Source organism: Carassius auratus, linkage group LG28B (genome assembly GCF_003368295.1).
Source record: "Carassius auratus strain Wakin linkage group LG28B, ASM336829v1, whole genome shotgun sequence".
NCBI lineage: Eukaryota > Metazoa > Chordata > Actinopteri > Cypriniformes > Cyprinidae > Carassius > Carassius auratus.
Genome location: NC_039293.1, coordinates 7,357,092 through 7,382,874, shown reverse-complemented (window position 1 = coordinate 7,382,874; position 25,783 = coordinate 7,357,092). Strand labels below are relative to the sequence as shown.

The following is a 25,783-nucleotide window of genomic DNA, read 5'->3' as shown; positions in this document are numbered from 1 at the left end:
TATACTCCATATAGATCCATATACAAGTAAAAATAATAATAATATTAATAAAAATATTTTAACCTCCTTAAGTGGTTAAACATAAAATATAATTTGTTTTGGGTAAATCTAAAAGGTTATCTTTGGTCTATATTCAACTTATCTATATGTTAAAATGAAAATAATAAAGGCAAATTGATATAATATTTTGTTTCATTGTAATGACTGTATATATACACATATCCCTGAACTAAGTACATTTCTTAACGAAAGGCGCAGTGGTATTTGATATCCTATTTTGTTTTATTGTAAATATACAGAGAGGAAAATTGCAGTAGCCATGGTCAGCTGACTGATGTTATCAAGTACGCTGCTGTTTGCAGATTTACCGGACTTGCGTCGGCATGGACATCACACTCCCGAGTCGAATGCACAAAGTCCGCACTACCGAGGATGCACGTTCAAAATCAGCGTACTTTGTATTATGAAACGCGCGCAGACCTACGTCACAAGTCTATTTGCCTAATCTTGCCAGTACTTTACCCCGCGGTGGAAACGCAGAAAGCAACAGGTCTGGGGGGGGGGGGGATTCCTATCTATGGTAGGCCATAGAACCGCTTGCGGGAAAGTTGTGAACTTTGGCACACTGATAGAGGACAGACCCAATATTAACTATAGCAAATTTGAAGTCTCTAACTCTACCTCTCTAGTGCCACCACTTGTACAAAATTTCTATGTTTTTATGTTAATAACTTTTGAACCATAAGCCAGAAAATGAAAATAACTTCTGAGTGGTTTGGCCAAAACAAACAACTGGTTTCTTTAGATTCAGTGAGTCATGTCGAGTCGAATGATATCCATTTTTCCCTTGTCATCCATTGGACAGCCATTTATGCTGCGGTGACCGTGGAGCAGTTTGGGGTTCGGTGCCTTGCTCTAGGGCACCAAAGTCATGGTATTGCCAGCCCGAGACTCAAAACCACAACCCTAGGGTTAGGAGTCAAGCTCTCTAACCACTAGGCCAAGACTTCCCTGTAAATATGCATTTGAGACTGTATCTCTGCAAAGCTTTGACATACTTACAAACTTTATATGTGTCATTGTTACCTCACACTGACCAATGCCACATCAATTTTGAAACAGTGCCACTTATTGGTCAAAAGTAATAAACCAATCATTAAACATTAATAATTACACTTGCTAATAACTTTTCGTTTCATCAGCCTATTGCAATGAAACTAGTCTCAAAACATTCCGTGGCTTATGCCAACAACATAAATAAACTCCCTGTCTGCCATTTTGTTTTATATTAAAAACATACTTTTTTAAACTTCTCATCAACTGTTTGTCTGAATTTCACCCAAATCAAGTCAGATGATCTTTAGACTGTCTTGACAAAATGTTATTGATTTTGTTTTGATAGTCAAAACCATTTTCAAATAACACTTCGCTGAATTTGATACACGATGCCAAAATGAAACTTCAGCCTTTAACTCTGCAATGCTTTGGCATATTGACACCAAACTTTGTGTGTGCCATTGTCACCTCACAAAGAACAGACAACATTTTTTTGATTACAGCGCCACCTGCTGGTTAAAAGATATAGGCCATTTAATCATACTACTAGTGGTTGTATTTATGATTTTACATCCATTTTAAATACATCCTCATACACAATCATCCTAAAATTGCTGTAATTGCTTATTGTTCCATTTACCATACAATACCAACTTTATTTGTTAAGCACTTTACAACAACCAAAGTTGACCAAAGTGCTGTACAGAAAAAAATAAAATATATATAATAAACATATGTACCATTTATAACCACTCAAAAGCATTCAAAGTAACACATTGAATCAAGTAAATAAAGTCGACATCTTACTAGGTGTCAAAAGCCAAAGAGAAAAGATGGGTTTTAAGAAGGGTTTTAAAAACAGATAAAGAAGAGGCCTGCTTAACATGCAAAGGCAGATCATTCCATAGTTTAGGGGCAGACACAGCAAAGGCACGGTCCACTCTGAGCTTATGCTTAGTTTTAGGCACAGTCAGGAGCAGCTGATCATCTGATCTGAGAGAGCGGACGGGTTTATAAGAGTGTAGAAGCTCAGAGAGGTATGATGGAGCAAGACCATTTAGTGATTTAAAAGCAAATAACAGAATTTTAAAATGGATCCTAACATGAATAGGCAGCCAGTGTAATGAAGCTAAAATAGGGGAAATGTGCTCATGTTTATGTGTGCCCGTTAAAATACATACTTCCGCATTTTGTATCATCTGGAGACGGGTGATGGAGGACCCACTAACCCCCACACATAGTATATTACAGTAGTCCAGTCATGTAGTTGCAAAGGCGTGGATTACAGTTTCAAAATGTTGTCTTGACAATTGGCTTTATTTTGACCAGCTGCCTTAAATGAAAGAAGCTTGATTTGACAACAGCTTTGATCTGGCTGTCAAATTTAAGCTCAGGTTCCACTTTAAATCCTAGGTTTGTAATACTAGGTTTAATATAGGGTGCTAAGGAGCCCAGATCTACAGGCGGGGTCCCAGTGGTGCCTCCAAAAACCATCACTTCTGTGTTTTTATCATTAAAATGTAAAAAGTTCAAAGCCATCCAGGCCTTTATGTCGTCGAGACAATTGAGTAGTTGTCCAACAGAGTTATAATTTTTCTTTTTAAGAGGTACATAAATCTGACTGTCATCTGCATAACAGTGGAATGAAATGACATACTTTCTAAGTATGGAACCAAGTGGAAGCAAATACAGAGAGAAAAGTAGAGGGCCAAGGACTGAGCCCTGTGGGACCCCACACAAGAGAGGAGCAGAGGAGGATAGAGTCACCTAAGCTAACACAAAAAGTTTGATCCGCTAAGTATGACCTAAACCACTCCAGTGCTATGCAACTGATGCCCACCAACTGCCTTAAACGTGAAATCAATATTTCATGATCCACTGTGTCAAATGCAGCAGTTAGATCTAAAAGCACAAGGATAACACAGTCACCAGAGTCAGTAGCTAAAAAGATATCATTAAAAACTCTTAAAAGAGCAGTTTCGGTGCTGTGCAAGGTCTTAAAACCGGACTGGAAAACCTCTAGAATATTATGTTCTTCCAAAAAGGCCAATAATTGACTGTACACAATCTTCTCCAAGATTTTCGAAAGGAAAGGCAATTTGGAAATAGGCCTGAAATTAGCAAGAACTGACGGATCTAGAGCAGGTTTTTTAATCAGAGGTTGAACTACTGCATGTTTTAAAATTTCAGGGACCACACTCAAAGACAGACTACTATTTATAACTGCTACAACAGATGGTCCTACAGTGGGGAAAACCTCCTTAAATAGTTGAGGGGGGACAGCATCATTTGGAGAACCCGAGGGCTTCAAATGACCAACAACCTCCTCTAAAGAGGAAAAAGTCAGAAGCTCAAAATGATCAAAGACAGCTGAGCAGGGGACAGAGATCGAAGGGTCTGAAGCTGAAGGTACAATTTGAGACCTAATAGAAGTGACCTTATCAATAAAAAAAAGCAAAGGAAGTTTTCACACATAACAGGGGATTCTTCCATACAAGCATTCTGCGGGTCATTTAAAAGTGAGTCAATGGTTTTAAAAAACACACGAGGCTTGTGACAATTTGCCAGAATAATATCTGAGAAATGTTTTCTTTTGGCATCTTTCACAGTTTCCTGGTAATGACGCCAGCAATCCCTTAACATTTGAAGAGACACCTGCAGTTTGTCCTTCTTCCACTTGCGCTCAGCTCTACGGCACTCACGTCTGGCAGCATGAGTCATGTCATTTAACAAGGGCTCAGATTTAGTTTTAGGCGGCCTAGATTTTAATGGAGCCACAGTGTCTAAAACAGTTTGGCAGGTGAAGTGAAACCATGAGCAAAGCTCATCTGTATGCAATACAGGCTCGGGAGTGATGGAGTTCTGACTGAACGCAACTGAGAACTGAACAGCAGTGGAAGGGTTAATCATGCGACAGCGCCGTTCAGCGCCGCGAGGTTTAACTGTATGACAGGCAAGAGCAGTCTCAAATAATACAGGCATATGGTCAGAAAACACTGCGTCACATATCTCTAGATTAAGAACAGGCAAACCATATGATAAAACAAGATCAATGTGTGTCCATGTTCTTGTGTGTGTGGGTCCAGACACAGATTGCACAAGATTAAAAGAATCAATTAGGTTTAAAAAACCCTTTGCCATTGGTCTATCAGGACAACACACATGAACATTAAAATCCCCAACAATAAGAACACGATCATATTTAGGCATGATTTCAGCCAGAAAATCAGAAAAATCATTTGAAAAGTCCTTATTGTACTTGCGGGGCCGATAGACCACCACACAAAACACTGTGTGGGGGCGACCCATCTCAAATAAACTCAGTTCAAAGCTGCTGAAAGCGGAGGACAACAAAATCTGTTTACATTTATAATGACTCTTATATACAGTCGCTATTCCTCCTCCTCAGCCAGATGTTCGCGGGGAGTTAAAGTAGAGGCAATCTGGGTGTACAAATTCAGTGAAAGCGCTAGACTCACCATCGCTCAGCCATGTCTCAGTTACACAGAGGAAATCCAATCCTCGGGACATGAAAAAATCCTTTAATACAAAAGTCTTACTTGCTAGAGATCTAGCATTTACCAGCCCAAACCTGGCCGGCGGGTTCGCGTCACTGGATGTTCGTGAAACCCGACAGAGAGCGCAAGTTGCTGTGATTCATTCCGCGCAAGCGGAGATGAGGAGAGCAGGGGCCACGGGACTGGAACACCTCTTCCGGGCCGACGACAAGTACCAGCCAGGCGTCGACAGGGTCCAGAGAGCGTTGAGGTATAACGAGACTAGGCACGACTCCAAACTAGGTCCAGAAAGGAGTAGAACAACATGCAAGACGGGCCTTCTACCTCACCTGCCGGCCGCTGCGTTTTCCCCGACGGCGGGTGCAATTTCTTCGGCGCTTACATCGAGAAGGTGGAGCCGGGGCACACCAAAGGTGAGCTGGGAGCTTCGCCAGGAGGGGGGGGGCAAAGTTTCACGTCCAACATCATCCTATTTTAGTATATTTTCAGCAGTAATCACAGATCCAGCAGTGTTTGGCGATCGTACACCAATAGAGAGTCGACATCCCAGGCAAAAAATAAAACAAACAGCAGAAACACACACAGCAATGACAGTGACAGACGGCAAGCCACACACAATGGCGCCATCTTGTTTTCCCCAAAGAAATTTGGGGTGATGCTCCATTCCATCCTTTGCTCCTCAATTTGCCAGTTGAGTGCTTGGTGCCGGAATTGCTGCTTTCAGCTAAATTTATTATTATTCATGTTGAAAAGTACTGAGAATATTTTTTCTTTTTTTGAAAAATGGAAAGAATAGCATTGTTTGTAACAGCGTGAAGCAAACAGTAAAATAAAATAAATAAAACGAACAGTCTCGCTACTTTTTTTTCTGTGGTATGGACGTTTACAAGCCGCAAGCTTCATGTGGAACATTATGATCTCAATAGCATGTTCTAGTCAGTAGCGTGGTCGCATAAGATATAATTAAGGGAGACGTGAAGGACTGGACATCTCGTTGGTTTCATATGGATTACTTTATCACAGAATATTTGTTTTCGGTAGCACTTGCTTAGTAGTTGCTTTTTTTAACTTAGTAGTTAAAAGTAGACATTTCGAGCTTTCTATAGATGTATCTCTCACGTCTCTTTGTTGAGTATTCACTGAGTTACAGTTCATTTTAATGACAGGTTTCTAAATGAAGATCACTGCAGACAGCTCACCTTGTTTGTTTTCTTTATTTTATAAATGCTCAAAGTTTTATTGTTATTATGTGTGGATACAAATAAAAGTAGACCCTTTACAGATTCGATTTGTGTATTGCTCTTATCTGTACGATCAAAACTGAAAGCGTAATTTAAGTCCTTTTTTTGGGGTTATCAGGAGAAGATGCCTCAACACGCATATACGTGAGGATTGACTCCAGACGGTTAACTTTGATAAACAATTTATCTTTAAATACCTTCTTTATGCACAAAGAGATTGTAAAGGAAAAGTTGAAATAGCATCATATGACCCCTTTAAAATTATTAACATATTTGCAAATTCTGCAAGTATGTATGTAAACTTATGAGCACAATGAGTCTTTAATTGGCTAAATTGCTCAATGCTGCAACAACAGATTGGATAGTTTGCCAGATCTTTGTGCTTTAGTTTGAGGATATTTAGCACCGTTTAGAACCGTTCCCGGGATGACATCAGGGATTCCATGACTAACAATTTTGGTGGTGGTGGTGGAGGGGCGTTTCAATTGTGTGCATCATGAAATTAATGTAATTTACACAATCATTCAAAGGTTACATTTTAATTATGTCTGTTATTTTGTAAAAACAACTGTAAAGAACAAAGTTACAATCTCAGTCTTTCTTAAGTGTTACAGTCTCTTCTACAGCTCCTCGAAGAAGAACGGTTTGTAAAAACTTCTACTTTCCTTAATAAAAGAGAAAGCAAACTACAAGTGACACATATGCATTATAAGACAATTGAAAGAAAAGTACACTTATATCATTTATATCATGAAATAAAATGTCAAACAAAAATAAAACAATATATAAGAATAAAACATTTTGACATTGTTCTTTGGGGAGGAACTTCATCTTTGAGTTGATCTTAATCTCACAGTTGAATCAACTTTTGAAGATCAACTTTTACTCACTGTGAAAACTTTAGATGATATTTCTTCGTCAAGTCAATTGTAATGTCTGGTTAGAACAGATGTATTCAGACGATATTTCAATGCTTGGTGTGTTATCGTTTGATAACATTTGATGAAGCGAATCAGATCTGAAAGTGCTGAATCTGAAGATGATCTACTTACTGTGAATGTTCTTTGTATTACTGTGTAGAGAAGATGAATTATTGAAACACGTCCCAGATACAGTTCAGTTAAATGGATTCTCTCCAGTGTGGATCTTCTCATGTGTTTTCAGACTTACTGAATGATTGAATCTCTTATCACAGTGTGAACACTTGTAAGGTTTCTCTCCAGTGTGAATCCTTTCATGTGCTTTCAGACTTGATGACACACTGAATCTCATGTCACAGTGTGAACACTTGTAAGGTTTCTCTCCAGTGTGGATCCTCTCGTATTTTTTTCAGATTTGCTGACTGACTGAATGTCTTGTCACAGTGTGAACACTTGTAAGGTTTCTCTCCAGTGTGAATCCTTTCATGTGTTTTCAGACTTGATGACATACTGAATCCCATGTCACAGTATGAACACTTGTAAGGTTTCTCTCCAGTGTGGATCCTTTCATGTGTTTTCAGACTTGATGAAACACTGAATCTCTTGTCACAGTGTGAACACTTGTAAGGTTTTTCTCCAGTGTGAATCCTCTCATGCTTTTTTAAACACTTCGCTGAAGTATAGGTCTTCTCACACCCATAGCACACGTACTCTCTCACACCAGAATGTATTTTCTGATGCAATTTTAAACTTTGTAATAATGAAAAACTCTTTCCACACAAATAACACGAATGTGGTTTCTCCTTAGAATGAACTTTTAGGTGTGTAGTCAGGTTTGTAGCCCACAAAAATGTTTTTCCGCAGTGACCACATGAATACAGCTTCTCTCTAGTGTGGATGTTCACATGCTCCTTAAGTTTTGATGATTGTGAGAAACTCTTCCCGCACTGATCACATGTGTAAGGTTTCTCTCCAGTGTGGATGTTCATATGATGCTTAAGTTTTGATGATTTTGAGAAACTCTTCCCGCACTGAACACAAGTGAATGGTTTCTCTCTAGTGTGGATGTTCATATGATGCATAAGTTTTGCTGATTGTGAGAAACTCTTCCCGCACTGATCACATGTGTACGGTTTCTCTCCAGAGTGTTTTATCTCGTGTTTTTTTAGGTGATCTAACTGACTGAATCTCTTGTCACAGTGTGAACACTTGTGTAGCTTCTCTCCAGAGTGAATTATATCATGTTTTTTTAGGCGATCTGACCGACTGAATCTCTTGTCACAGTGTGAACACTTGTATGGTTTCTTTTCAAAGTGATTTATCTCATGTCTTTTCAGGTGATCTGATCGACTGAATCTCTTCTCACAGTGTGAACACCTGTATGGTTTCACTCCGGTATGAAGTCTCATGTGAACATCAAGATTATATTTGCATGTCAATCTCTTTCCACACTGAGTACAGGTGAAAGATTTCTCGGCTCTCATTTTCTTTAATATGAACTGTTTGCTTTGAAAGCACTTCAAAGGTTCTTCTTCAGTTTTAAAGTGATTTTTTCCCTCAACTTTGAAGTGCTCAACTTCTCTTAATTCTTCATTGTCCTCATTTTCTTCAATTAACACTGAAATAAAAGCAAAAACAGTTATGTTGTTAGTAACTCATAAAAAGGTTAAACGACATAAAAAAATTGAACCCTGATGTAACAACAGAAAGTGGACTATAAAAAAATGTTGATAACTTTGCGAGTGTCTGGCTGCAGACTTGCACTTGCACTCGCGCTTCCGCTAGTGACATCACTTGCAGTCTTTATTTTATATTTTGTTATATTTATCTATTATTATTTGTTTGAATTCCTCAACATTTTACATCAGCAGCCAAGTGATGTAGACAAGAAAAGAAGTGTTGGCAACGCACAAGTTCAATTTCCACAGAGGTCAAAGATGAAGGAGGGATAGTGGCCATGGTTTTGTTTGTCAAATGTTGTGTGAATATTCAGTAAATGAGATGAGTGACTTGAAATGACTGTGTTTTTTTTTTGGGGGGGGGGGGTATACAATAAAATAAAATTTAAAAAATACAATGGATAGAGTACAATTTCTCAATGTCTCAATTTTCAATACTTTTCACTTTTTTTCTTCCACACAGCACATTGAAAATGCAACATCAAGTATTCCATATTAAGAATAACCTACAATTTTAAAGTTAAATGTTAAAGGGAGACAAATTGTCAAATTCATGAAATAAATAGTAAAGTTCAATGTTAAGAAATAAATATTTAAGTTCATGTCAAATCTTCAGGTTCAAGACATAAATGTTCAAGTTCAAGTCACTGTACGGGCACCATTTCTGTAATGGTAGCGCGCCCTAGCACCCATCAAAATTGTGATGATTTTGGTTCACATTTAACAAAAATCCAATAATCTCAACTAATTAGAATACTTCATAAGACCAAAAATAATAATAAATATAGCTGCAAGTAGCAATTACGGGGCCAAGCACTCCAAATGGCAAATTGAGGAGCTAAGCATGACATAAAGCATCAGACCAAATGCATCAATGGGCAATGTGCAACAGTAATATTAGGATTATTTTAATTGAAATGGCAAAAAAAAAAAAAAACAAATACAACCTTTAGTGGCATTATTACTTTGCTTATCAAGTTTGACCAATAGGTGGCGCTGTTATCAAATACATTTAGTGTACTCTGTGTGACTTGTCAATGACACACACAAAGTTTGGTTTCAATATGCCAAAGCATTGCAGAGACACAGGCTCAAGTGTCATTTTAGCATTATGCCTCAAATTCATCGCTGTGGTATGTGAAAACATTTTTGTCTATCGACACAAAATCCATAATTTTTCAGCACAGTATTAAGATCGTCTGACGCAATTTAGCTGAAAATTGGACCAATGGTTGATGAGGAGTTCTAAAAAGTAGATTTTCAACATAAAATGGCAGACAGGAAGTTCAGCATACTGTGGCATTTTTGGTATCTATGTTGTCATGATAAGGAAGGGAATATTTTGAGACCAGTTTCATGGCAATAGACTGATGCAATAAAAAATGTATTAGCATTTTTATAAGTGTAATTATTAATGGTTAATGATTGGTTTATTTCACTGCAAGTAGTCTCAGGTCATGCTTGTTATAACACACACCAAGTCTGGTCTCAATACACCTATCCGTTCTCATTTTGGTGAGAATCAGACAAACTGTCTAGGACGAGTTCGAAAAAGTAGGTTTGAAAATAGCAAAAAAACTAAACCTTGCAATTTTTTTAATTCTGGGGTTCATTCGACTTGGCATGAGCCAAGGATTCAGAGGAAATTTCATTTTCTGGCCTACGGTTTAAATGTTATTAGCATAAACATGAGTGCAACTTTCGACAAGTGTTGATGCTAGATCGTTTGACTTAACTCTGGTTAAATGCTGGGACTTTCCTCTATCAGTGTGCCAAGATTCACAACTTTCCTGCAATCTGTTCTATGGGACTTGTGGTGGACAAAGAAGAAGAAAAACCGTATGTGCTTGGGCCCTAAATATAGCTGCAAGCAGCAATTACGGGGCTAAGCACTCCACCGGCAAATTGAGGAGCTAATCATTGCATGGAGCATCAGACCAAATGCAACAATGAGCAATTATAGCAATTTTAGGATGATTGTAATTTAAATGACTGAAAAATCATAAATACAACCACTAGTAATATGCTTAGAACCTTTTAGTCTATCGACACAAAATCCATTACTTTTTGTCAGCACAGTCTGAAGATCATCTGACTTGATTTTGGTGAAATTTGGACCAATGGTTGGATGAGTTCGAAAAAGTAGGTTTTTAACATAAATCCAAATAAATCACTTTGGCACGTTGTCTGCATAAGCCAGGGAATATTTTGAGACGAGTTTCATTGCAATAGGCTTATGCAATAAAAAGATAGCATTTTTATTAGTTTAAGTATTAATGGTTGGTTTATTACTCTTGATCAATAGTTGACGCAGTTACCAAATTAATGTGGCATGGTCTGTGTGAGGTGACAATGGCACATACAAGTTTGGTGCAAATATGTCTTTGCAGAGATAGTCTCAAATGCATTTTGGAATCTTACCAGCAAATTTGTTGATGTGCTAAATGAGAACAGTTTCGTATATATACACGAAATCCATAACTTCTGGCCAGTGGTGTCTGAAGATGATCAGAGCCAAATTTGATGAAAATTGGATTTAAGGTCTAGGAGGATTTAGAAAAAGTAGGTTTTCAACATTAATCAAAATGGTGGACAGGAAGTATGGCCAATTTTGGTATAATTGGTATTGATGTTCTCAGAATGACCCAAAAATTTTTACTTTCATTTCAAAATTTTTAGATATCTCATTATAACATTTAATCCACATGGTGGCGCTGGCCCGAAACTTTTTGAATACTAAGATTTTTGCAATTATTTTCATAATACGATAATGCGTTCAAAAAATACATAATTAGAACAATTTAAAATGGCTGACATGGGAAAATTGTATATCATTTGACTCGACATGAGCCACCGAATCTAATGAATCCATCTTTTGGCCAACTCATTCAGAAGTTATAAGCAAAAATATGCAATTTTCATATCTTCTGACCTGACCACTAGGTGGCGTTGCGTCGAAAACACTGCAGGTAGTCTCAGTTTATGCTTGTTATAAGAGAGACCAAGTTTGGTCTCAATATGCCAAACCATGGCCAAGATAGAGCCTCACATGCAATATTGCGTGCTTTTCATCATATTTGTTCATGTGTTATTCGAAAATGGTTTGACGAATCAACTTGAATTCCATAACTTTTTGCCAGCATGGTCTGAAGATCATTTGACCCAGTTTTGGTTTGGTTTTTGCATTTTGGGGTTGGTTTGAATTTGACTTGGCATGAGCCAAGGATTCAGAGAAAAAAAGAAATTAAATTGTCTGGCTTGCAGTTCAAAAGTTATTAGCATAAACATGAGTGCAACTTTGGACAAGTGGTGGTGCTAGAGAGTTTGAGTTACAGACTTCAATTTGGCTCTGGTTAATGTTGGGACTTGTCCTCTATCAGTGTGCCAAGTTTCACAACATTTCCGCCATCGGTTCTATGGGCTGCAATAGACTTGCAGCAGCAGAAGAAAAAGAAAAACAATGCCAACGATAACAATAGGTGCCTACGCACCTTTGGTACAAATACTTGGTAGGGGCTCCTTTTGTTTTAATAACTGCCTCAAATTCAGCGTAGCATGGAGGTGATCAGTTTGTGGCAACACTTCAAGCAACTTGGGCGATGAGCTTCTCCACCCTTCCTCCAGACTGTAGGACCTTGGCTTCCAAATGAAATACATACCTTGCTCTCGTCTGAAAAGACGACTTTGGACCACTGTTCAACAGTCCAGTTCTTCTCCTTAGCCCATGTAAGACGCCTCTGACATTGTATGTTGTTCAGCAAATTCCTTGACACTTCTGAGTATGGTGGCTCTTGATGTCTTGACCCCAGCCTCAGTCCATTCCTTGTGAAGTTCACTCAAATTCTTGAATTGGTTTTGCTTGACAATCAATCCTCATAATGCTGCGGTTCTCTCGGTTGGTTGTACATTTTTTTCTTCTACACTTTTTCCTTCCACTCAACTTCTGTTAACATGCTTGGATACAGCACTATGAACGGCCAGCTTCTTTGGTAATGAATGTTTGTGGCTTACCCTCCTTGGAAAGTATCTCTCATAGTGGCCATGGTATCTCTCACGTCTCTTCGTTGAGTATTCAATGAGTTACAGTTCATTTTAATGACAGGTTTCTAAATGAAGATCACTGCAGACAGCTCACCTTGTTTGTTTTCTTTATTTTATAAATGTTCAAAGTTTTATTGTTATTATGTGTGGATACAAATAAAAGTAGACCCTTTACAGATTCGATTTGTGTATTGCTCTTATCTGTACGATCAAAACTGAAAGCGTAATTTAAGTTCTTTTTGGGGTTATCAGGAGAAGATGCCTCAACACGCATATACGTGAGGATCGACTCCAGACGGTTAACTTTGATAAACAATTTATCTTTAAATACCTTCTTTATGCACAAAGAGATTGTAAAGGAAAAGTTGAAATAGCATCATATGACCCCTTTAAAATTATTAACATATTTGCAAATTCTGCAAGTATGTATGTAAACTTATGAGCACAATGAGTCTTTAATTGGCTAAATTGCTCAATGCTGCAACAACAGATAGGATAGTTTGCCAGATCTTTGTGCTTTAGTTTGAGGATATTTAGCACCGTTTAGAACCGTTCCCGGGATGACATCAGGGATTCCATGACTAACAATTTTGGTGGTGGTGGTGGAGGGGCGTTTCAATTGTGTGCATCATGAAATTAATGTAATTTACACAATCATTCAAAGGTTACATTTTAATTATGTCTGTTATTTTGTAAAAACAACTGTAAAGAACAAAGTTACAATCTCAGTCTTTATTAAGTGTTACAGTCTCTTCTACAGCTCCTCGAAGAAGAACGGTTTGTAAAAACTTCTACTTACCTTAATAAAAGAGAAAGCAAACTATAAGTGACACATATGCATTATAAGACAATTGAAAGAAAAGTACACTGATATCATTTATATCATGAAATAAAATGTCAAACAAAAATAAAACAATATATAAGAATAAAACATTTTGACATTGTTCTTTGGGGAGGAACTCCATCTTTGAGTTTATCTTAATCTCACAGTTGAATCAACTTTTGAAGATCAACTTTTACTCACTGTGAAAACTTTAGATGATATTTCTTCGTCAAGTCAATTGTAATGTCTGGTTAGAACAGATGTATTCAGACGATATTTCAACGCTTGATGTGTTATCGTTTGATAACATTTGATGAAGCGAATCAGATCTGAAAGTGCTGAATCTGAAGATGATCTACTTACTGTGAATGTTCTTTGTATTACTGTGTAGAGAAGATGAATTATTGAAACACGTCCCAGATACAGTTCAGTTAAATGGATTCTCTCCAGTGTGGATCTTCTCATGTGTTTTCAGACTTACTGAATGATTGAATCTCTTATCACAGTGTGAACACTTGTAAGGTTTCTCTCCAGTGTGAATCCTTTCATGTGCTTTCAGACTTGATGACACACTGAATCTCATGTCACAGTGTGAACACTTGTAAGGTTTCTCTCCAGTGTGGATCCTCTCGTGTTTTTTCAGATTTGCTGACTGACTGAATGTCTTGTCACAGTGTGAACACTTGTAAGGTTTCTCTCCAGTGTGAATCCTTTCATGTGTTTTCAGACTTGATGACATACTGAATCCCATGTCACAGTATGAACACTTGTAAGGTTTTTCTCCAGTGTGGATCCTTTCATGTGTTTTCAGACTTGATGAAACACTGAATCTCTTGTCACAGTGTGAACACTTGTAAGGTTTTTCTCCAGTGTGAATCCTCTCATGCTTTTTTAAACACTTCGCTGAAGTATAGGTCTTCTCACACCCATAGCACACGTACTCTCTCACACCAGAATGTATTTTCTGATGCAATTTTAAACTTTGTAATAATGAAAAACTCTTTCCACACAAATAACACGAATGTGGTTTCTCCTTAGAATGAACTTTTAGGTGTGTAGTCAGGTTTGTAGCCCACAAAAATGTTTTTCCGCAGTGACCACATGAATACAGCTTCTCTCTAGTGTGGATGTTCACATGCTCCTTAAGTTTTGATGATTGTGAGAAACTCTTCCCGCACTGATCACATGTGTAAGGTTTCTCTCCAGTGTGGATGTTCATATGATGCTTAAGTTTTGATGATTTTGAGAAACTCTTCCCGCACTGAACACAAGTGAATGGTTTCTCTCTAGTGTGGATGTTCATATGATGCATAAGTTTTGCTGATTGTGAGAAACTCTTCCCGCACTGATCACATGTGTACGGTTTCTCTCCAGAGTGTTTTATCTCGTGTTTTTTTAGGTGATCTAACTGACTGAATCTCTTGTCACAGTGTGAACACTTGTGTAGCTTCTCTCCAGAGTGAATTATATCATGTTTTTTTAGGCGATCTGACCGACTGAATCTCTTGTCACAGTGTGAACACTTGTATGGTTTCTTTTCAAAGTGATTTATCTCATGTCTTTTCAGGTGATCTGATCGACTGAATCTCTTCTCACAGTGTGAACACCTGTATGGTTTCACTCCGGTATGAAGTCTCATGTGAACATCAAGATTATATTTGCATGTCAATCTCTTTCCACACTGAGTACAGGTGAAAGATTTCTCGGCTCTCATTTTCTTTAATATGAACTGTTTGCTTTGAAAGCACTTCAAAGGTTCTTCTTCAGTTTTAAAGTGATTTTTTCCCTCAACTTTGAAGTGCTCAACTTCTCTTAATTCTTCATTGTCCTCATTTTCTTCAATTAACACTGAAATAAAAGCAAAAACAGTTATGTTGTTAGTAACTCATAAAAAGGTTAAACGACATAAAAAAAATTGAACCCTGATGTAACAACAGAAAGTGGACTATAAAAAAATGTTGATAACTTTGCGAGTGTCTGGCTGCAGACTTGCACTTGCACTCGTGCTTCCGCTAGTGACATCACTTGCAGTCTTTATTTTATATTTTGTTATATTTATCTATTATTATTTGTTTGAATTCCTCAACATTTTACATCAGCAGCCAAGTGATGTAGACAAGAAAAGAAGTGTTGGCAACGCACAAGTTCAATTTCCACAGAGGTCAAAGATGAAGGAGGGATAGTGGCCATGGTTTTGTTTGTCAAATGTTGTGTGAATATTCAGTAAATGAGATGAGTGACTTGAAATGACTGTGTTTTTTTTTGGGGGGGGGGTATACAATAAAATAAAATTTAAAAAATACAATGGATAGAGTACAATTTCTCAATGTCTCAATTTTCAATACTTTTCACTTTTTTTCTTCCACACAGCACATTGAAAATGCAACATCAAGTATTCCATATTAAGAATAACCTACAATTTTAAAGTTAAATGTTAAAGGGAGACAAATTGTCAAATTCATGAGATAAATAGTAAAGTTCAATGTTAAGAAATAAATATTCAAGTTCATGTCAAATCTTCAGGTTCAAGACATAAATGTTCAAGTTCAAGTCTCTGTACGGGCACCATTTCTGTAATGGTAGCGCGCCCTAGCACCCATCAAAATTGTGATGATTTTGGTTCACATTTAACAAAAATCCAATAATCTCAACTAATTAGAATATTTCATAAGACCAAAAATAATAATAAATATAGCTTCAAGTAGCAATTACGGGGCCAAGCACTCCAAATGGCAAATTGAGGAGCTAAGCATGACATGGAGCATCAGACCAAATGCATCAATGGGCAATGTGCAACAGTAATATTAGGATTATTTTAATTGAAATGGCAAAAAAAAAAAAAAACATAAATACAACCTTTAGTGGCATTATTACTTTGCTTATCAAGTTTGACCAATAGGTGGCGCTGTTATCAAATACATTTGGTGTACTCTGTGTGACTTGTCAATGACACACACAAAGTTTGGTGTCAATATGCCAAAGCATTGCAGAGACACAGGCTCAAGTGTCATTTTAGCATCATGCCTCAAATTCATCGCTGTGGTATGTGAAAACATTTTTGTCTATCGACACAAAATCCATAATTTTTCAGCACAGTATTAAGATCGTCTGACTCAATTTAGCTGAAAATCGGACCAATGGTTGATGAGGAGTTCTAAAAAGTAGATTTTCAACATAAAATGGCAGACAGGAAGTTCAGCATACTGTGGCATTTTTGGTATCTATGTTGTCGTGATAAGGAAGGGAATATTTTCAGACCAGTTTCATGGCAATAGACTGATGCAATAAAAAATGTATTAGCATTTTTATAAGTGTAATTATTAATGGTTAATGATTGGTTTACTTCACTGCAAGTAATCTCAGGTCATGCTTGTTATAACACACACCAAGTCTGGTCTCAATACACCTATCCGTTCTCATTTTGGTGAGAATCAGACAAACTGTCTAGGACGAGTTCGAAAAAGTAGGTTTGAAAGTAGCAAAAAAACTACACCTTGCAATTTTTTTAATTCTGGGGTTCATTCGACTTGGCATGAGCCAAGGATTCAGAGGAAATTTCATTTTCTGGCCTACGGTTTAAACGTTATTAGCATAAACATGAGTGCAACTTTCGACAAGTGTTGATGCTAGATCGTTTGACTTAACTCTGGTTAAATGCTGGGACTTTCCTCTATCAGTGTGCCAAGATTCACAACTTTCCTGCAATCTGTTCTATGGGACTTGTGGTGGACAAAGAAGAAGAAAAACCGTATGTGCTTGGGCCCTAAATATAGCTGCAAGCAGCAATTACGGGGCCAAGCACTCCACCGGCAAATTGAGGAGCTAATCATTGCATGGAGCATCAGACCAAATGCAACAATGAGCAATTATAGCAATTTTAGGATGATTGTAATTTAAATGACTGAAAAATCATAAATACAACCACTAGTAATATGCTTAGAACCTTTTAGTCTATCGACACAAAATCCATTACTTTTTGTCAGCACAGTCTGAAGATCATCTGACTTGATTTTGGTGAAATTTGGACCAATGGTTGGATGAGTTCGAAAAAGTAGGTTTTTAACATAAATCCAAATAAATCACTTTGGCACGTTGTCTGCATAAGCCAGGGAATATTTTGAGACGAGTTTCATTGCAATAGGCTAATGCAATAAAAAGATAGCATTTTTATTAGTTTAAGTATTAATGGTTGGTTTATTACTCTTGATCAATAGTTGACGCAGTTACCAAATTAATGTGGCATGGTCTGTGTGAGGTGACAATGGCACATACAAGTTTGGTGCAAATATGTCTTTGCAGAGATAGTCTCAAATGCATTTTGGAATCTTACCAGCAAATTTGTTGATGTGCTAAATGAGAACAGTTTCGTATATATACACGAAATCCATAACTTCTGGCCAGTGGTGTCTGAAGATGATCAGAGCCAAATTTGATGAAAATTGGATTTAAGGTCTAGGAGGATTTAGAAAAAGTAGGTTTTCAACATTAATCAAAATGGTGGACAGGAAGTATGGCCAATTTTGGTATAATTGGTATTGATGTTCTCAGAATGACCCAAAAATTTTACTTTCATTTCAAAATTTTTTAGATATTTCATTATAACATTTAATCCACATGGTGGCGCTGGCCCGAAACTTTTTGAATACTAAGATTTTTGCAATTATTTTCATAATACGATAATGCGTTCAAAGAATACATAATTAGAACAATTTAAAATGGCTGACATGGGAAAATTGTATATCATTTGACTCGACATGAGCCACCGAATCTAATGAATCCATCTTTTGGCCAACTCATTCAGAAGTTATAAGCAAAAATATGCAATTTTCATATCTCCTGACCACTAGGTGGCGTTGCGTCGAAAACACTGCAGGTAGTCTCAGTTTATGCTTGTTATAAGAGAGACCAAGTTTGGTCTCAATATGCCAAACCATGGCCAAGATAGAGCCTCACATGCAATATTGCGTGCTTTTCATCATATTTGTTCATGTGTTATTCGAAAATGGTTTGACGAATCAACTTGAATTCCATAACTTTTTGCCAGCATGGTCTGAAGATCATTTGACCCAGTTTTGGTTTGGTTTTTGCATTTTGGGGTTGGTTTGAATTTGACTTGGCATGAGCCAAGGATTCAGAGAAAAAAAGAAATTAAATTGTCTGGCTTGCAGTTCAAAAGTTATTAGCATAAACATGAGTGCAACTTTGGACAAGTGGTGGTGCTAGAGAGTTTGAGTTACAGACTTCAATTTGGCTCTGGTTAATGTTGGGACTGTCCTCTATCAGTGTGCCAAGTTTCACAACTTTTCCGCAATCGGTTCTATGGGCTGCAATAGACATGCAGCAGCAGAAGAAAAAGAAAAACAATGCCAACGATAACAATAGGTGCCTACGCACCTTTGGTACTCAATACTTGGTAGGGGCTCCTTTTGTTTTAATAACTGCCTCAAATTCAGCGTAGCATGGAGGTGATCAGTTTGTGGCAACACTTCAAGCAACTTGGGCGATGAGCTTCTCCACCCTTCCTCCAGACTGTAGGACCTTGGCTTCCAAATGAAATACATACCTTGCTCTCGTCTGAAAAGACGACTTTGGACCACTGTTCAACAGTCCAGTTCTTCTCCTTAGCCCATGTAAGACGCCTCTGACATTGTATGTGGTTCAGCAAATTCCTTGACACTTCTGAGTATGGTGGCTCTTGATGTCTTGACCCCAGTCTCAGTCCATTCCTTGTGAAGTTCACTCAAATTCTTGAATTGGTTTTGCTTGACAATCAATCCTCATAATGCTGCGGTTCTCTCGGTTGGTTGTGCATTTTTTTCTTCCACACTTTTTCCTTCCACTCAACTTCTGTTAACATGCTTGGATACAGCACTATGAACGGCCAGCTTCTTTGGTAATGAATGTTTGTGGCTTACCCTCCTTGGAAAGGGTGTCAATGATTGACTTCCGGACAACTGTCAGATCATCAGTCTTCCCCATGGTTGTGTAGCCTAGTGAACCAAACCGAGAGACCATTTTGAAGGCTCAGGAAACCTTTGCAGGTGTTTTGAGTTGATTTGCTGGTTGGCATGTAACCATATATATATATTAGGGGTGTAATGGTTCACAAAATTCACGGTTCGGTTTGATACGATTCACTGGTGTCACGGTTCGGTTCGGTATGGTTTGGTACGTTTTAGATACAGCAAAAAGAAAATTGACAGATAAATTTCCTTGATTAAAAAAAAAAAAAAAAATTATTTATTAAAACTAACCAAGTATGTTTTTTTTATTTTGTTTTTTTTTTACATTGAAAAATGATGGAGCTATTCTTTACCCATCTTCTATGGTGTTTTCTTAGCAGCATACTGTATAAAACAAAAACAGCTCCTTATAAAAAAAAAAATGTTATATTTCTGTAGTAGTTATGAACAAATACAAAGATGTTACTTTTTATATGGAACTCTATAACTCTTTATATTGAGTGTGTTTTTACTCAATTGGTTCTCTATATGTGCGACAGGTCTTCAGAAAGAACAAAAGAAGAAAAGCACCAGACCCAGATGGTGTTACACCAGCCTGTCTGAAAATCTGTGCTGACCAGCTGGCCCCCATCTTTTCACAGATCTTCAACAGATCCCTGGAGTTGTGTGAAGTGCCTTCCTGCTTCAAACGCTCCACCATCATCCCCATCCCAAAGAAACCCAAGATAGCAGAACTTAACGACTACAGACATGTGGCTCTAACGTCTGTCGTCATGAAGTCGTTTGAAAAACTGGTTCTGGCTTATCTGAAGGACATCACTGGACCCTTACTGGACCCCCTGCAGTTTGCTTACCGAGCAAACAGGTCCGTGGATGATGCAATCAACATGGGATTGCACTTCATCCTGCAACATCTGGACAAAACAGGGACTTATGTGAGGATCCTATTTGTGGACTTTAGTTCGGCTTTCAACACCATCATCCCAACAGCCCTTCAGAGCAAATTAACCCAGCTCTCTGTTCCTAGCTCTATCTGTCAGTGGATCACCAGCTTTCTGACAGATAGGCAACAGTTAGTGAGACTGGGGAAATTCACATCAAACAGCTGCTCCACCAACACTGGTGCCGCTCAGGGATGTGTTCTCTCCCCTCTGCTTTTCTCCCTGTACACCAACGACTGCACCTCTAAAGACCCTTCTGTCAAGCTCCTAAAGTTTGCAGACGACACTAGACATCGGCCTCATCCAGGACGTTGATGAGTCTGCTTACAGACAAGAAGTTGAGCAGCTGGCTGTCTGGTGCCATCTTAACAACCTGGAGCTGAACACACTCAAAACAGTGGAGATGATCGTGGACTTTTAGGAGAAACCCCCCTGCACTTTCCCCACTCACCATCATGAACAGCACTGTGACTGCAGTGGAGTCATTCAGATTCCTGGGAACCACCATCTCTCAGGACCTGAAGTGGGACAATCACATTGACTCCATTGTTAAAAAGGCCCAGCGAAGGTTGTATTTCCTTCGCCAGCTGAGGAAGTTTAACTTGCAACATGAGCTGCTGAAACAGTTCTACTCAGCCGTCATTGAGTCTGTCCTCTGTACTTCAATAACTGTCTGGTTTGGTTCAGCAACAAAATCAGACATCAGAAGACTACAGAGAACTGTTCGGACTGCCGAAAGGATTATTGGTGCTCCCCTGCCCACCCTTCAAGAAATGTATACATCCAGAGTGAGGAAAAGGGCTCAGAAAATCACTCTGGATCCCTCACATCCAAGTCACCCCATCTTTGAACTTTTGCCATCTGGCCGGCGCCTCAGAGCCGCAAACACCAGAACAGCAAGGCACAAGAACAGTTTCTTCCCCCAGGCAATCTACCTCATGAACAGTTAAATGTTCCCTACTTATGCTTATAAACGTGCAATATCCTTATATTTATTTGTTAACCCTCCATCCTAGAACATTCCTGCATCTCACTCAATCCTATTCCATTATCATTTATACACTTATTTATTTGCCAATTTGTAAATCTCTCTTTTTTTTTTGTCTGTGTGTCGTCTCTGTGTACTGGAAGCTTATGTCACTAAAACAAATTCCTTGTATGCGTAAGCATACTTGGCAATAAAGCTCTTTCTGATTCTGATTCTGATAGGGCTTATGTTTTTTGGAACAAAGCAGGAATTACGGTCTGGCTGAAATGGCCTCGTGAAGGAATATTGTAACGGGGCTCAATTACATAAGCAGTTCTTAAAACCTGCGTTTTCCACTACAGGTTAGCGCTCACTCATACGCGCTGAAGTCGTTGCAAAATGCTAAAGGTTTTTCACACAGCACGTGTAGCCGCGTACCTGGCGCTCAGCATGCCTTCAGATACAACCTGATTACGCGCACTATGCAAGAGCATAGGTGAGTTTCAAAACGTCCTGATACGTTCTATTTTAACAGTGTCTTCTATCTTATAATGTGCACGCCTGTTAATTGGTATCGTATTGCTCAGAAATTCCGACACAGTACAGTACTAGTTCATTTTGATTTCCGTGCTTGTTTTGGAATGCCCCGATCGATTGGCAATGAAGTGCCAGCCCACAGTACACCAGACCTGTTGGTTATTGGAAGAATCTCTAATTTCTGGTCTGTTACACACATTGGCCGATTTGCAATGAGCCTTCAGCGCGTCGAAGCTGACTGTGAGTGCTGTAGCACCTGACAATGTGAGTAGCTAAACTAACCACATAAACATGTATTAAGTTTGGTGTTATTTATGCTGGCGCTATGCGCTGAAGAGATATCACGTACTACAATGAAGCGCTTGAATCAAAACCAAATGCATCTTATATCAGGTAAATAATATATCCAAGATATATACACTCACCGGCTGAAATGTTTTGAAATCACTTGTACCCTACTTGTTCGAAAAAATCCAGTCTCTGTCTGTGTCAGTTTGAGTCTTGGTAAAGTTTTAAATCCCTGTAGCCAAGATGCTCCTCTGTCAGTCACGGATTTTGGGAAGTTAAACAAATCTATAGGGTTGGTTGGATTTATTCACACACTTTAAAATATTAATTTGAAGCTTCTTTCTTTTCAGATTCTTATTCATGGCTTGAACTTATTTTCTAAGGCAAATCTGCAAGACCAGAACGTTTTATGTGGTCTGAGAAAGTCAACGGATCATCATTCGTAGCTCCAGAGTTTCAAGCTCTTTTTGAAGGAGTTATTGTTGATGATCCTAACTGGATGGCAACATTTTTGTAAAGTGATGGGTTTGCTGAAACCACAAGCAGTTCTGTCTCAGCCAGGTTGAGTTGAAGGTGATGGTCCTTCATCTAGCAAGAAATGTCAAGCAAGTGGAATGAGAGGTAGAGTTCAGTGTCATCAGCTAATCAGTTCAAATGAGGAATATGATTAATCATAACTAGTTATAATTCATTATAAATATTTAGGAGATCCACTGAAAGCATTTACTTGACATCTGAGTGTTGACTGTCTATCAATATTAAGAACATATTTTCCTGTTTAAGGAAAACAACTTTCTTACTGTACAATACTAATCCGAGCACGATTAGGGACATTTAGCATTCCTTTTGGTCTCACTCACAGCCACGTTTGCTGAGATTTCAAAAGTATACTCAACCGCAGAGGTGCGCGGACATATGGGCTCGACACATGTGCAGCTCCACAGGGGTGCGCGGCTGTGCATGAGCTCTCTTGATGATGAGAATAACCTAATGCCGACGGAGCGCGGATGTCCGAAGTATACTTTAGCCTTTACGCGATCGGCAACTGGCTTTTTTTTGCCTTATTGCAACTCTCTGTTCTAGACTTGCACAATGCCATTTATGTGAACATATTAAGTCTATTAAATGCCCATTGACACAGGCCAGAGACGCTGAAGACATCTTTTTTCTTATTAGGAAACAAATCAAAGAAAAAAAATATATAAATTCTACTGTTTTAAATATTCAGCATGTTGCTAAAAAATAAAATATATTGTGCCAAGCGAAGAAAACAAAAAATTACCAGTCATTTAAAAAAATATATATATTTCAGAGCTGTAACAACAATACAGTGATACTGTAAAACAGTGATATTTTTGCTAAAGATTATCATACCGTCTAAATCTCATACTGGCCCATGCCTATGCAAATGATACTTAATGTGCCAATTAATAAGACTAAGTTTGATACTTGAATATCTTGCCTATTTGAAAAAGATTCCTGATGCACTTTGGGGCTCCAGTAGGTTGGCTGAAGTTAAGTCATGAGAAAGAACCATTTTGAGCCCAAGGATCTTTGGTGAATGGAAAGTCAAGGCAGAAGGCTTAGGGTTTCCTTAGAAGTGTTCTAGCTCACATCCTCACAATCTAACCAACCCACAGACTGTCTGAGCTATTGTTGGGGCCCACAAAGGCATGCCCATACCAGCTCAGACTCTCCACACGGACAGAGAAGACTTGGCAGAAGAAAAATAATCTGGGCGGAACTGTGTGTGAGCCTTTTAAAGTCTGAGAAGATTTACGCCACTCAGGATGGGCTTGTCCTATGGGAAAGGTTGAAATTCCAAGTGGGAGGTTGATGTAAGATGCAAGTCTTGATTGTCTTCAAGGAATCAAAGGATGGGGAGGTTTGATTGTAAATGAAACCCAATAATTGTAGATGACATCAAACATATATACTTCCCGTCAAAGGCTGTCCATAGCAACAATCAAATCATGAACCTTGTAGAAGCATTCAATGTGTCATAATCCCAACCAGGACCACAGACTTGATACAAATCCATTTAGCAGATACAAAAAAGTTCTTCTACAAAATGCCTCCTGTTATTTATCTGTGTCAAATCCCCTATACAAAGATAATATTTGACCAGTAAATAAAACTTAAGCTTTAATGAATCAGACTGTTTCCCAACAGGACTTTGTTTGACCAAGGAGGCCAGCCATGATAATTTGTTCTACTGCTCACTTGTCTCTATCTAAACACAGTTGAGTAATGGTTGCTTTCCGTTTATTCCTTTGAGCCATAAAACAAGTTTTATCAGATAGTTCGACATTGGTTGCTATGAAACCAGAGGCCTGTTCCGCCTTTTTGAGGTGTTCGTTGCATTTCGGGGGAAGGGTCCAAAGGTCTTAAGAAATTGGGTTGTATGAGTCGGATTAAATGTTTAAGGGGAAAACACCAATGTGAAGGGATATGTTAACGATGTGAGTGCAGGTACAATGGCAGAAGAAATGGCTTGAAGGAGATGAGATTGAATAGGATCAAGTGGACAAGTAGTGATTGGTAAAGATAAGTTTAGAGACTTCTGCCTCAGAGTAGATAGAATGTTGAAAATAAGTGTGTTTGCTGGTAAGATGTGTTTGAAAGTTTGTGGTGTCAGAAATTGTGCACTGAGATTGGTAATCTTATTAATGAAGAATTTGGCAAAATCGTCAGCTATTAGAGTTGAAGGGGGGGGGGGCAGGAGAAGGAAAATGTTTTTAAGAACATGCAAGAGAGCGGGAGAGAGAATCAGGAGATGAGTGGTAAGTGAGTGGTTTGGGCAAAAATTATCATCACCTGTTTCTTGTTCCAGTAATTGGCGTGGAGAGAGTATAAAATGCCAGGAGAGACGGAAGCAAGTGAGAGAGAGATGGACTGCTGACCCGAACCGGAGACGGAAACCGGTAGTAGTAAACCGAAAGCGCTCTGCCAACGTGTCAGAATAAAAGTCACCATTTGGTGTTTGCAAAGTTTTAGTTGTTTTCTGTTAAATAAATACGTCAGCAGTCCGGCCGACCCCTTTGTCCTCTTCCTTGCCGCACAGGAACTTACTACACCCGGTGAAACACACCAATTTGAAAAACTAATGAAATGCATATTTGATATAAAAAAACTAGATGACAAGTAATTTCTTACTGCTAAATTCTGAAAGTGGCAGCGGAGACCAGGACAACTAGAGCCCCAGATCCAGATCTCCTGTAAAAGACCTGGTCTCAGAAGACCACCAGGAAAAGACCACAGGAAACAGATGATTCTTCTGCACAATCTGACTTTGCTGCAGTCTGGAATTGAACTACTGGTTTCGTCTGGTCAGAGGAGAACTGACCCCCCAACTGAGCCTGGTTTTCCCAAGGTTTTTTCTCCATTCTGTCACCGATGGAGTTTCGGTTCCTTGCCGCTGTCGCCTCTGGCTTGCTTAGTTGGGGTCACTTCATCTACAGCGATATCGTTGACTTGATTGCAAATAAATGCACAGACACTATTTAAACTGAACAGAGATGACATCACTGAATTCAATGATGAACTGCCTTTAACTATCATTTTGCATTATTGACACACTGTTTTCTTAATGAATGTTGTTCAGTTGCTTTGACGCAATGTATTTTGTTTAAAGCGCTATATAAATAAAGGTGACTTGACCTATTCCAATTTGCCTATCGGTCAACAGAAGACACCATCTCACCGGTATTTGACTCTGCCCTCACCCACCTGGACAGTCTAAACACACATGTGAGAATGCTGTTAATTGATTTCAGTTCTGCATTTAAAATTTAATAAATTAAATTTGT

At 38.5% G+C, this 25,783-nt stretch overlaps 1 protein-coding gene and 1 pseudogene across 4 annotated transcripts in view; both read right to left on the bottom strand.

Moving 5' to 3' along the window:
* Positions 1-5,896: 5,896 nt before the first annotated feature.
* On the bottom strand, positions 5,897-8,280 carry LOC113067425 (zinc finger protein 93-like; annotated as a pseudogene).
* LOC113067390 (zinc finger protein 93-like) overlaps positions 8,274-25,783 on the bottom strand; it is a 30,694-nt gene continuing 13,184 nt past the window's right edge. Inside the window, exons 4-5 of one of the 4 annotated variants that reach the window (XR_003279340.1) lie at positions 13,642-15,126; positions 8,274-8,353 (exon numbers count right to left, since the gene is read on the bottom strand). Coding sequence is in view for 3 of the 4 variants with exons in the window: in XM_026239777.1 (XP_026095562.1) it covers positions 13,706-15,126 (1,421 nt within the window). In the remaining variant the exon portion in view is untranslated. The other 3 variants (XM_026239779.1, XM_026239778.1, XM_026239777.1) reach the window with 3 other exon arrangements.